This window comes from Sprattus sprattus, assembly GCF_963457725.1.
Source record: "Sprattus sprattus genome assembly, chromosome: 15".
In the NCBI taxonomy this organism is placed as follows: Eukaryota; Metazoa; Chordata; class Actinopteri; order Clupeiformes; family Clupeidae; genus Sprattus; species Sprattus sprattus.
The window spans coordinates 19,436,844-19,448,947 of NC_137913.1; the positions used below are offsets into that span (position 1 = coordinate 19,436,844).

General features: G+C 41.4%; 2 protein-coding genes across 2 annotated transcripts; both read right to left on the reverse strand.

Moving 5' to 3' along the window:
* Window positions 1-1,002: 1,002 nt before the first annotated feature.
* On the reverse strand, window positions 1,003-5,562 carry vamp8 (vesicle-associated membrane protein 8 (endobrevin)). Its single transcript, XM_080853221.1, has 3 exons — window positions 5,429-5,562; window positions 2,263-2,430; window positions 1,003-1,823 (listed from the first exon to the last, which is right to left on the reverse strand). The coding sequence occupies exons 1-3, from the start codon at window positions 5,459-5,461 to the stop codon at window positions 1,638-1,640; spliced, it is 387 nt and encodes a 128-aa protein (XP_080709347.1). The 5' UTR covers window positions 5,462-5,562; the 3' UTR covers window positions 1,003-1,637.
* A 1,164-nt stretch (window positions 5,563-6,726) lies between these two features.
* Window positions 6,727-11,712, reverse strand: ncaph (non-SMC condensin I complex, subunit H; the record flags this gene model as incomplete). The annotated part of the gene is made up of 15 exons (XM_080852118.1): window positions 11,653-11,712; window positions 11,352-11,469; window positions 10,946-11,085; window positions 10,418-10,607; window positions 10,012-10,091; window positions 9,656-9,858; window positions 9,121-9,266; window positions 8,887-8,993; window positions 8,331-8,450; window positions 8,113-8,220; window positions 7,819-7,944; window positions 7,597-7,719; window positions 7,406-7,482; window positions 7,156-7,231; window positions 6,727-6,786 (listed from the first exon to the last, which is right to left on the reverse strand). The coding sequence occupies exons 1-15, from the start codon at window positions 11,695-11,697 to the stop codon at window positions 6,727-6,729; spliced, it is 1,719 nt and encodes a 572-aa protein (XP_080708244.1). The 5' UTR covers window positions 11,698-11,712.
* Between the last annotated feature and the right edge of the window lie 392 nt (window positions 11,713-12,104).

The following is a 12,104-nucleotide window of genomic DNA, read 5'->3' on the forward strand; positions in this document are numbered from 1 at the left end:
CTAGCCTTAGTCATGTAGAAAACAATCTTGACTTGGTCTAATATTTGATCATTATTAGTTTAATAGCACATTCATTGTTGAATATGCATAAGCTGACAAACATGACATCTATCCATTGGCTGCACACGTTTGCTGGGTTAATGCCTTGAGCGCTTTACAGTGTCTTAGAACAATGTCAGTTATTAATGGTGCTATACTAATAACATTGAATTTAATTGAATTGTCTTTTCTCAAGATATGGGAAAATAACTCAAAACATGCAGTCACTTTTCATCATTTCAAACTTTATTTTGAAACATGGACAGAGCTCTAGCTAAGGCACATCAAGATTAATTGTATGAATTATCAATTTTCTTTAGGTTATTAAAAAAGGTTATTACTCATGCTGGAAATTTTAAAAAAAAAACTGATGGGACAAAGATGAAAACAAACATACATAAATAACCTGGAATCTCCACAGTTGAATCTTACACGGGCAACCACTTCAAACACATTTAGGTCGATTTACATATACAAGCAAAGGCATCTCTAGCTATACAAATGTAATGTAGATTACATCCCAATCTCATCCAGTGACATAAGAACACGCAGACCAGTCTGATTTAATCCATTTAAAGTCCATCTGAATTAGTTTGTCTAAATTAAATCATAACAATCTAGTGCTGGCCTATAGTCATGGGTTTGGAGTTCTCTTTTTGCCATGGTAAGGTGAAGTCAAGGTTTTCTTTGTGAGAGAGAACCTTGGACAAGTAACAGTTCTTTCCAAATAGCAAAATGGTCCTTCATGTAATTTCTCTCCCAACTACCACAAAATGGACCTGGCTTTCACCAAGCTGTGGTCACACACACACACACACACACACACACACACACACACACACACACACACACACACACACACACACACACACACACACACACACACACACACACACACACACACACACACACACACACACACACACACACACTGTTGTGTTCTTCCTCTTAAATCTGTGACTGCCTATCTCAAGTGGTTACCATAGCCAAAAAAATCCAGCTATGAGAGCTTCATTTAATCAAATCAAAGCAAAACTTGTTTAAAAATCCCAGGAGAGGGACGGGTGCAATGACATTCAGGACACAGAAAACCCTCTAGGTAACATCATGAAAGACATCATGTTCTACCAACTTTTCAGAAGTTTTACACACCTCTGTGTGCAAATTACAGGCACCTTCAGAAACAAACGTAACACATTATTGATTTGTCTTTTCAACAAAGTAACATAATTTGAGAGTGATAATATAAAAGATATCATTCATCTTATCCTGCTGAAAGGGCAATGTACAGGCCAAAGCATGTATCATTCATTCTAGCTCTTAGCTTAGCTTCTTAACAACTGCACTCTGAGAAGTATGGTTACCAATGCTTTAAATGAGGAAAAATTGTGGTCTGAGCTCAGGATGTTAAGTGAGCACCAGCATTGGTCAGACGCTTTCACTCTGGTAGTTGTGAAAGTGCCAACATATGTCAGTTGAAGGTGTGAGCAAATGTGCAAAAACTACATGTGTGCATATGCATTAGAAGAGAGAAAGAAACAGGAAACAGAAAAATGGAGAACGAGAGGGAGAAATTAAAATATGAGGACAGAGTGTGCTTATTCAGGGGGTTTGATAGTGGGTGGTGCTGGAACTGGGTTGCTGGTTGGAATAACTCCTGTGGCCAAGAGGACAATGATGAGGATAATGATGATCACGATGACAATGATGACCACGATGATCTTCACATTTTTCCACCAGTATGATCGCGCCACCTTCTGAGACGTCTGCTTGAAGTTCTGGGCCTGGTGGGCAATGAATAGGAGGGATGAGTGGAGGGGAGATAAGGCAGAGCAGAAGAGGACAATGCAGACGGAGGGTATAGACAAGGCCTTTAACACATTAACGGTCATATTCATATCCCACACAGTGTGTCACAAAGGTTTATCCAAAGTCTGGCGTTGCTCTTGAACTATAATCACCTATTTATACCATCTCAGCTTTTTAGCTTTGCAGACATATTTGATTATTAAACACCTTTTATGAATAAATAAAACTATTTAGCAGTTGTTCTACAAAGACATGCCAACAAACTATATGAGGGATTGCCTGGTTGGTTCGGGGGACGACTTTCGGGGTAATTACATAATCGAGCCTGTGTAAGATGCGTTACACAAAAATGTGGTGTGCAGCGGTGACATGCAGTCCAGGCTTGAGACACTTCTGTAACAGTTAATGACTTACTCCTGCTTGAAGGTCTTCTGATTTGTCCATCAGGTCATCCAGCCTCTCACCACGAGCCAAAATGCGGTCCACGTTCTGAGTCATGATATTCTTGACCCCGTCCACCTGCTCACTGAGGCTTTGGTATTTGCTCACCTCCACAATCCTCTCCTCATCGCCTCCCTCTTCCTAAACACAGCATTGAGGGCAGAGGGTGTTGATATGAAGATCGCATGATCTACAGCATCAAAGTCAAAAGTCAAAGTAGCTTTATTGTCAATAACTTAATATGTCAAGACATACAAAGGAATCGATAGGACGTTTCCCACTCTCCCAAGGTGAAACATATAAAAGGTGCACAGGCACAACAGATAAGACAAGACATTTCCTAAAACTAAGAAAACATAAATATTCATAAATAAGTATCTTAAATGTCAACAAGAGTCCTGAGTTATTTTTTTGGGGGGAGGGCGGGGGGTTAGGGGGTTTAGCTTTCTTCTATCAAAACATGGAGGTTGAATTCCACTCAGGAGTTAAATAATAATTTAAGTTTAAAAAGCATATGCATAGTGAAATGATGCTTTGACATCTTTTTACCATGAACTGCAAGTGTCCAAAACTGCATGTAGAATTCGTGGCTAGAGAATATAGTATACTTGCATAGTTTCAACAACACTTAACAAACAGGGCTTGTTTGTTAAAGGAATATGATCAGTTTAGTTCTTTGTCGTTTGCTGTTGTAAAGCAGTCTGGCAACTGAAATTTAATATCAGAAAAGATTTCTGAAAAGATAGCAAAGCTTGAATGTCTTCACTGCGGCAAATACAAATAACCCAGCTGAGACTGTGGTCTTAAAAATGTCCAGAGTAATAAAAAAGCTTCCATAATCAATCCCAGGAAATAAAAAACAGAGAACATTTCTATGTCTGACCTAAGGTGCCTCATTTGCAGTATCAGGAAATGCTATGACATGCTGAGAGGGATGAGTTTGGGCCGTCTATAGAGAGCCTCACCGGGCCATGACGGTGTCTCCACGTACGGCGAGGACAACCTGGTGCCAGAACCACACAAGGTACTTTACTGAGCACAAGCTGTGGAACTTTTATTTCTCTTCACGGAGTGAATTGACATGTTGCTTTCCCCCACCCTCATTGTGTGCAAGGTGAACACAATTGAGATCAATTATGCTAAAAAGGCTAAGACGATGGACATGAAGAGACTGAAGACCACCATGCAGAGAGAGATCCTTCAGTCAGCCCACCCGGAACCTGTTTCAGAAGTATGGCACCATCCCAGCAGTTCTCAGTATACTGTCTGCATTATTTAGATGTGTTATTCCCACTGAGAGACTTTGAGCTGTGTCAACCTTCCACTCCCCAAAGCCATATGTGTACGACATGCTAAACCAGGGTCACAGAATATTTTTGTACACATGTAGTCTATGTCCACGAGTAATATGGCTAACAGGAAAAGTGTTAATCTGTAAATTCCATGATGACTGCATTAAAATGTGTTACATGTAATATGTAAATGACTTAAATGTTCAATGGAGAATATCGGTGAGAGGTTGTGCACACTTCCTGAGGATCACCTCCATTTAAATCCCCTGAGCCAATCCAGTGTCTAATAAACACAGACGTTTCCAGGAAACGGTGTTGCGCTGCACCACTCTCCACCTGCCTTTCTCTCTGACTCACTGCCTCCTCTTTGCTCTGGGTCCCCTACGCACATAATGGCAGCGTGCTATCGAATGACCCCACTCTCACCGGGAAAAGAGCTTTTGGTGCGCTGCTATAATGAGTTCCTCTGATCTCTCTCACAGGCCCTGCTTCCATATCTGCCTTTCACAGGGACTTTGTGTTGCTTTTGGAATGGCCTGCAGATGCCTGAAGTTAGATTAATCAAGCCAGTAGGTATGTGTACGTGCAATTCCTCCCAGAAAAATTCAGCTGAGACACAGTTCTCAAAAAGTGCAAGAGCTCACTCAGCATGAGATATGTGATTATAATGACTTTCAGAGGTTACATAACAGCTCTGATTTGTAACTCACTTACCAATTTAGCATGTCCCTTTAAGACACATCTGTTTCTTTCTAATTTCAGCAAAACGATAGAGCTCCTGTTACACTTTACTTCTACAAAACCATATCTAAACTTAAGCTTCTTCTAAAAGGCTACAGCTGGAACAAGAAACATGACCACTGAAATAATAGTGGCAGGGAAATGATTCATCGATAACCAGTAATGACATAACTATGTGAGAGTCAATATTATAGTGTTTCTTCTTGTGAACAGCTTTGACATTAGGTTATAGGTTATAGATTACAGCAAACCAAAAATATGCTCAAGATAGAGTGAAAGCATTAAGCATAAGAGCAGGGAGAACATTACACTTGTAGCCATCCTTATACTGCTCTTGAAGATATCAAAATATAGGCGTTGGCTAAACAGCACAGATCTCACATTTGTTGTTTAATAATCACTGCTTAAAGAAAATAGTTTGCTGGTCTTTTATATGGTAGTAGCTAACTTGAAAAATGTCAGAACATTACAATAGTGTGGGATCCACATAATGCTAACATCACTGCTAGCCTACATGAAGTTAAATCTATGTTTATCACACACTTTGGGCCACAACCTCATACAAGAGCTAACTATAGTGATGGCAGTGTTATCAAGTGTCATCATGCCATAATATTTAGAGGAAACGTCTGTTAACTTGCTATTCTTGAACGGTTGCATTTACTGTGTAGACCTATCTCCAATTCTTATCTAGCCTACTTCTAAAAGAGATGCTTCCTCATAACAACGTTGCAAGATGTAAGTGTTCTACGCGGGAACACACAGAAAAGTAACTTTGAAAGAGGCTAAAAAGTCTACTCGGTCTAATCTACTCGGTCGACAGACAGAATAGCCTACAATATTCTTCGTTGTTGTGCCCATCAACTCTGTGAAACACCCACCCCTTAGTCGTTCGTCAACAAAAATAGGCCAACATGAATTTATAGAAAACTGTAATAAGGTGTTGGGCCTACTTCAAAAACATACAAATATAAACAAAGGAATCAAATCAAGTCATGATAATATAAAACGCTTGCCCCACATTGCCTGCGATAGATGACGTAAAGAACCTCAGCAACAGGTTCAGGGAAACAATCTAGCCTCGACTTAATTTGAAGATTTCTTACCATAGCGCTGGGATTATTGTCTCCAACACCCATATTGTCAGAGAGTCGAAGTCGTCGATTCAATTTACAAACCGACTTCACTTCCAATTCCTGTCGTTACAGTGAAATTTAAACAGTTTTGCTACTTGTGATCTGCCTTTCAAGAACCGCCGGAGACTTCCTGGTTGCTTTTTTCTTAATGTGAATTCCTTCGCGTTGGCCCACCTCTATTCTCTATACTTCCAGCCACCTCCTCGTGGGGGCGTTGATGCAAATAATAGATTAGATCACCTGAAGGTTCAGGTAAAACATATCTTAAAGGAGATGCCATTGCCTATGTAGCTTACAAACATAATTATTTCCTATACAGCTTATGTTGGACTTAGTTTTGTAGTTAGATCAACATGTTAGGAACCGAATCCCAATCCAATTAATCACAAAGGCTTACTTTGGCATTTTCGTAATCAACTATAATTATTTTCTATCTGAAGATAACAGCTAGTGTAGCATACTTGAGGGATAGGCCTAAAGTTGTTCAATAAGAAATATATCAATTTTGTTCAGTGCTAAATGGAATTAAAAGCAATAATTGTATAAGATTTCCTACTGCACACAGTGGCCCTGACTGACTCCACCCAGAGAGTTCTTTGACGCAGTAGCACCCTGCCCAATGCTTATCAGCCAGTTAAACCGGTTACCACTTTGTCCTGGAACACAAGTGGCTGGCAACAAATAACACCTTCCAACTCAATACTTTGTATGTAAAGTCTGGAACTGTATCTCTGTGTGAAAAATGGGATATGAGCTTATCTTGTTTATGGAACACATCACTGTTGATTCGAAGATCCCTTTTAATGAAAAGATGTTTTTAATTTTCAGAATGCAGCCAACATATAAAACACTCATAGACAACACATAAAGTCAGACAACACATAAAGGTGACAAACATATTCAAGGCTCGACAGTAAGAAAATAAAGTCATGACCAACCAGTTTATTTGGCCTTATATGGAGCCAGTTAAAATGTAAATATAGTAAATTCTGCATGTCTATAGATTTGTGCAACAGACACATGGGTTGTGTCATCACAGTAATTCGTTCCAAGACACCATAGAAAAACATTTACAAAAATACTTTATAAGTAAGTCTACAAATGTTCTCAAGCCAAAACAATTGTATACTTTAATTTAAAAGATGGTGGTCAGGTATTTCAGACACTATTAAAATGGTGAATAAGTAAAAAAAAAAAAATGTTAAAAGTTAAAATGGCAATAAAGATTACAAAAATAGTATCAGCCATGAGCACAACATCAGTGGTCCTTAGTGGTCTTGCTTGATGATGATGTCTGACATGTTATCCACTTTTAACAGGGACAAGTTCTGAAAAAGGAAAGATTTTCAATTAAAACATAGTGGGATTTTGTCATGGGTATAAGGGAACAGTTTAGGAAGAAGTACACTTAACTGTTACAATTTACTACCAGCTACAGCTCTACTCTGCAGAAAGATTTTACTCCATGCAAATGAGGAGTTCAGCTGTGATTATTTAAATGAAAGGGCTTGCTGTGATCCAACGCTTGTGTGTCCGTGTGTCTGTGTGTCTGTGTGTCTGTGTGTCTGTGTGTCTGTGTGTCTGTGTGTCTGTGTGTCTGTGTGTCTGTGTGTCTGTGTGTCTGTGTGTCTGTGTGTCTGTGTGTCTGTGTGTCTGTGTGTCTGTGTGTCTAGCCAGTAAAGGAGCACCAAACTTACTCTTTCATTGGCCAAGTGCAATAGGGCAACAAAGGCCAGAGGCACGGACAGGTTGTTTGCCATAGCGCTGGGCAGTCTGAAAAGGAAGAGGGCGAGACCTGATGAGTGCAAATCTTAATGTTAATCTTAATTCATGTTGTACACATACGGCTTTGGGGAGTGGAAGGTTGACACAGCTCAAAGTCTCTCAGTGGGGGATAACACATCTAAATAATGCAGTAAACTGAGAACTGCTGGGATGGTGCCATACTTCTGAAACAGGTTCCGGGTGGACTGACTGAAGGATTTCTCTCCAGCAACTTCCTCTTGCTTGGCATCACTTGTGTCCTGCAAAGAGGGAGAAACAGTATTATCCTGAGATGGTATAGGTGAAGTGATCGCATATGAAGTTCATTTATGGCATGTTTGATGTTTTTACAGATGGAATGGTTTAGAACTCACAGTGGCAGTTTCCTCCACTGGTTTCTCAAGACTGTCAGTGAGAAGACCCCACATGGTGGTCTTAAGTCTCTTCATGTCCATCTTCTTAGCCGTTTTAGCATAATTGATCTCAATTGTGTTCACCTTGCAAACAATGAGGGGGAAACAAAATGTCAATTCACTTTATTTCAAAATCTCAGTGAAGAAAAATAAGAGTTCCACAGCTTGTGTTCAATAACATACCTTGTGTGGTTCTGGCACCAAGTTGTCCTCGCCGTACGTGGAGACACCGTCATGGCCTGATGAGGTTGGACTGAGGCCATCTATAGAAGGCCCAAACTCATCCGCCTCATCATCACTGTCCCCTCTCTAAGTAAAACCGAGGGATTGGCACACACACAGTAAATATCTGTTTTACAACTTACACAAGCCATGTTTCAGTTAATAAGTTAATTTTAACATAACCTACAATTTGATCCCTTTATCTTAAAATAAGTATAAGACAAATGCAATAACACAAAATTAACACACACAAACCTCAACACCAGGGCAGAAGTTGGCCGTGTCATTAGGGTTGTTGTAGTCATACTCCCCAATGCCCTCTCCAAGCTCTCCAGACAACCTCTTCTTCCCCTCTGCACACAGCTGCAAGAGTTAACCATAGGTTAGAGTGCTCATTTCTTAATACTGTACTGTCTGCCATCTACAAAAGGCTTCGCTGAATACAGATAATGGAGAGAATGGGGAGGACATACTGTGCTGGAGGGCTTGAGACTGAGCTGAGACAAGTTTTTCAAGGGATACTGGAAGTCTGAAGGAAGAGTGGTCTTCTTATTGCTGGTGTTTAAGGCGGACTTACTGATGGTGGTGGCTGCCTGGAGACAGAAAGAAAAAGAAGGATAGAGGGAGGGAAGGTATTAAAAAAAAAGGGAAAGAGTGAGAAAAGCTCTTATGAACTCTTAAAAGAAAGGTTGAGTTTGCTTCAGGGCAAGTCTCCAATAACTGCAGAGTAAGAGATACAGCACAATGCAACACAGCAGGACTACTGAACAGTCACCGTGACCCTTCCGGCCCTACAAAAGCATAAGAACCCTATGGAGCGAGCTACCGGAGCCCTCTTAGTGCCTGTACCTTCCACAGCCGTTTCTGGGTCAGAGGGATTAGTGAGGAGCACACAATGATGAAAACTTTGCGTTTAAGTTACCATGGTAATGCTTCAGACTAAACCCATATGAATACACCCACCTTTAGCAGGCATATAGCGCTAGCCTTTGAGTCACTCAGTGTGGATCAAGGCAAGGGTTTACTTACTCTTGTGGTCTTGAAATAATTGTGGAAGTGAATGTCTTCATTGAAGTCTATGACCAGGGCACTCTTTGGTGCCCTCTTTTGGGCTTCCTTGTCTTGTGTTTGATCCTCTGATAAGACAAGAAGCAGAACATCCCTTCAATTAAATCGGTCTGCATTCATAGAGTGCGGGTTTTAATGATCAAATATGACAACACATCTGAAGACACAACAATCCCAACTCAAAGGAAAACTCACGCTTCTGTCCTGGTTTGAAGAGCCAGTAACCAGGTCCTACCCATGATGCCATTGTTTTGGGGCTGAAGTACGAGTACTCTCTGGGCTGAGAGGACAGCTGGAGACACATGGTTGTGATGTCCGCTTCTCCAATTGGTATTACACCACTGTGTACAGATAAATGTTGCAAACATGAGCTGGCTTACCGGATTTTAAGATCATGACCGTATGTTTTTTAGTCAGGATCACCCTTGTATGAGATGACCCAGTGGTACAAAGTTATTACGTTTTGTAAACAAGTCAACCTTCCTATACACAAGGTGTTATGGATTATTGCAAACATAATGAGGCAAGATTTCCAGGATCTAGCTAAACCAGACAGACGCCAAAGAAAAATTCTGGTTACCAACATCTAACCGTTTCTTTGTTTTTCGGGAAATGCACCCGAACCTGCTGAGCTACAGGACCTATAAGCTCATATCAGAAAACAATAAACTGAACACTGAAAAGATCTGGCGTGGTTCAGTCTGACACACACTATGACACATAATCTTACCGTTTGTCTGTTTTTCGGTTGGCACAGCCCTCTTTGTGCTCGTCGACACCCTCTCCGCCGAAATCCCCCTGGCCGATTTCTTCACCATCTGCGTCAAAGTTGTCCCCAAAGTCCTGGCAATCCTCTTCATCCGGCTCAATGACGGCATTTACGTCAAACACGTGCTCTCCCTGTTTCATCTTCTCCAGCAGCTGATTCATAGTCTGCAGAATGAGAGCAAAACAGATAGACTCATTATTGTCTGCCTGTTGGCCTATGATGCACACAGTGTACCAAAAGGTTTATATAGTATGTTTTGACATATTTATGTGAAATAAAAAAAGAATAATCAAAGGATGTAGTCTGCATTGTTCAACCTGATCAGGGGACCATCTTGTGAATGAGAAGTCCTCCAGTGATGGGCAGATGACGCGCTCTTCCAGGGACTTAAGACCGCCTGTAAAATTAACATAAACACACCTAGGACAGTTGGCAAATACATTAATGAAATTCACAGTCAATAATTCTCAGGAGTCTTATGTTGATCAGATGATGAAGTGTCTGACCCCTTAATAGTAATCACTGCCTGGTAAATGCACCCAGGTGCTAAAGGTGGTCAGCACCCTGTCTTACTAGCTAAACTACAGCAACTACACAGTCCTGGAAGAAAACAACAGGCTGGACAGATATGATCCGTCACTTAAAGAAAAAGATTAGGCCTGGTAAAACAGATGAAACACAGACACACACAATAAGACTTGATTAATGTGGTTGCAGGTTTACCAGTGAGGTGCCGGGCAGGGACATACTGCACGGGCATGGAGCTGCAGGGGGACCTGGAGTGCAGCAGGGTCATGTGGGAGGGAAAGAGGAGCTCACAGCGGCTGTCTTCGCTGAACAGCACAGACAGGAAGACTCCGGCCGTACTGTTCTCGTCGAAGGAAGCCGCCATGCGCTGGAACATGGGGTCCACCTGTGGCAAACAATTTGAGAAGAGGAGAGAGAATAAGCAAAACATGTTATTGAAATCATTATGAGGCTTACTTCTTGGGGCTCGTCATCAACAACACCTCAGCCGTGCCTTCACTGCCAGTGGGAATCAAACAGATCCTTAGAATTTGATACTTTTATGTTGTACAGCTCGCACTGATGCTTCAGTGGGTATCAAACACATCCTTAGAATTTGATACTTTTATGTTGTACAGCTCGCACTGATGCTTCAGTGGGTATCAAACACATCCTTAGAATTTGATACTTTTATGTTGTACAGCTCGCACTGATGCTACAATGAAACCCCGTCACACATCTCACCTCACACTTCATCTCAGACTCGGAGCGGTTGATGTTTCCCAGGTTCTGCTCCACGGTCTTTTTGGGAGCGCGCTTCTTCTTTGCTATCTGCTTCCCCTCGTTACCGTCCTCAGCAGCTGCATTCTCCCCAGCGTCTGACCCTGTTCACATAGCAACAAGAAGATGAACTACAGCACTGCACGAAACACAACACAGAATATTCCTGATCAAAAACATTAACACAACAATGTGCTACCATCTTCCCTTAGCAGGTAACACATGGCATGGTATCATATATCTGATTCAGCCAATAACATTTATCTGGCGATCCCCAATAAAAGCGATTGATGGATGTATCAGAATACTGCAAGAGGAGGGCTGCACTGTAGGCAGCACCACAGCAGAGTGTCCCCCACGGCCTTCTCACCTTCCTTGGGCTTGGTCTCAGAGCCCAAGCCTCCCAGGACCCTGTAAGCATCAGCATGGACTGCGTCCACTCGGACTGCGTATATCTTGGTGCTGGCATCCAGCGTACCTGCAGCCACCTTGGTAAGCAATCACAGAGACGGAAACAATCTACATGATGGAGATGCGTTCAATTCTATTTTATTTGCCTGAGGGAGAGAGTATGACAGATTGTTTTTTCAAGACCTTCATCATTTATCCTAGTACATAATGTCTGTGAGAGGGTCGAACGTTTTAATAAGAGTGTGACTGGACTGACTCACCTTGAAATTGAGGTCAGAGTCCTTCTGCTTTAGAATGTCTGCCATGTAGTCAATGAGATGCAAACCAAAAGCATTTTTGGTTGTAATTTTCTGTCAAACAGAGAGGGTATTAGGATATGGATAAGGATTAGGAGAAGTCTTTTATTGCACTAATTCATATTTTTGTAAAGCTTTCCATCAACACATTTGATACATGGAAAATAGCATGTAGTGAAAAGATGAACATGAGCAGCACTCACATTTTCAGTAGAGAGTTTGATGCATGTGGAATAGTGCTCAGAGATCTGGGCGGTGGACAGCTTGGGCACAGCAGCAGGGGTCCCAGTATTACTACACACAGGAACATACACTGTTAGCGCACCACCAATAATAAATATCCAATGTCGACTTTATTATTTCCCATACGGAAAGTTAGCAAACTCTAACCTGTGTGATGCAGCATCGTTGAAAGA

What these genes read in the sequence shown, in the direction of transcription:
- vamp8 (XM_080853221.1), bottom strand. Translation starts at nt 5,461, where the DNA reads ATGGGTGTTGGAGACAATAATCCCAGCGCTATG. An exon ending in ACAATAATCCCAGCGCTATG is followed by an intron (nt 2,431 to 5,428) that starts GTAAGAAATCTT and finishes TGCTGTGTTTAG; the next exon opens with GAAGAGGGAGGCGATGAGGA. An exon ending in CAGAAGACCTTCAAGCAGGA is followed by an intron (nt 1,824 to 2,262) that starts GTAAGTCATTAA and finishes ATTGCCCACCAG; the next exon opens with GCCCAGAACTTCAAGCAGAC.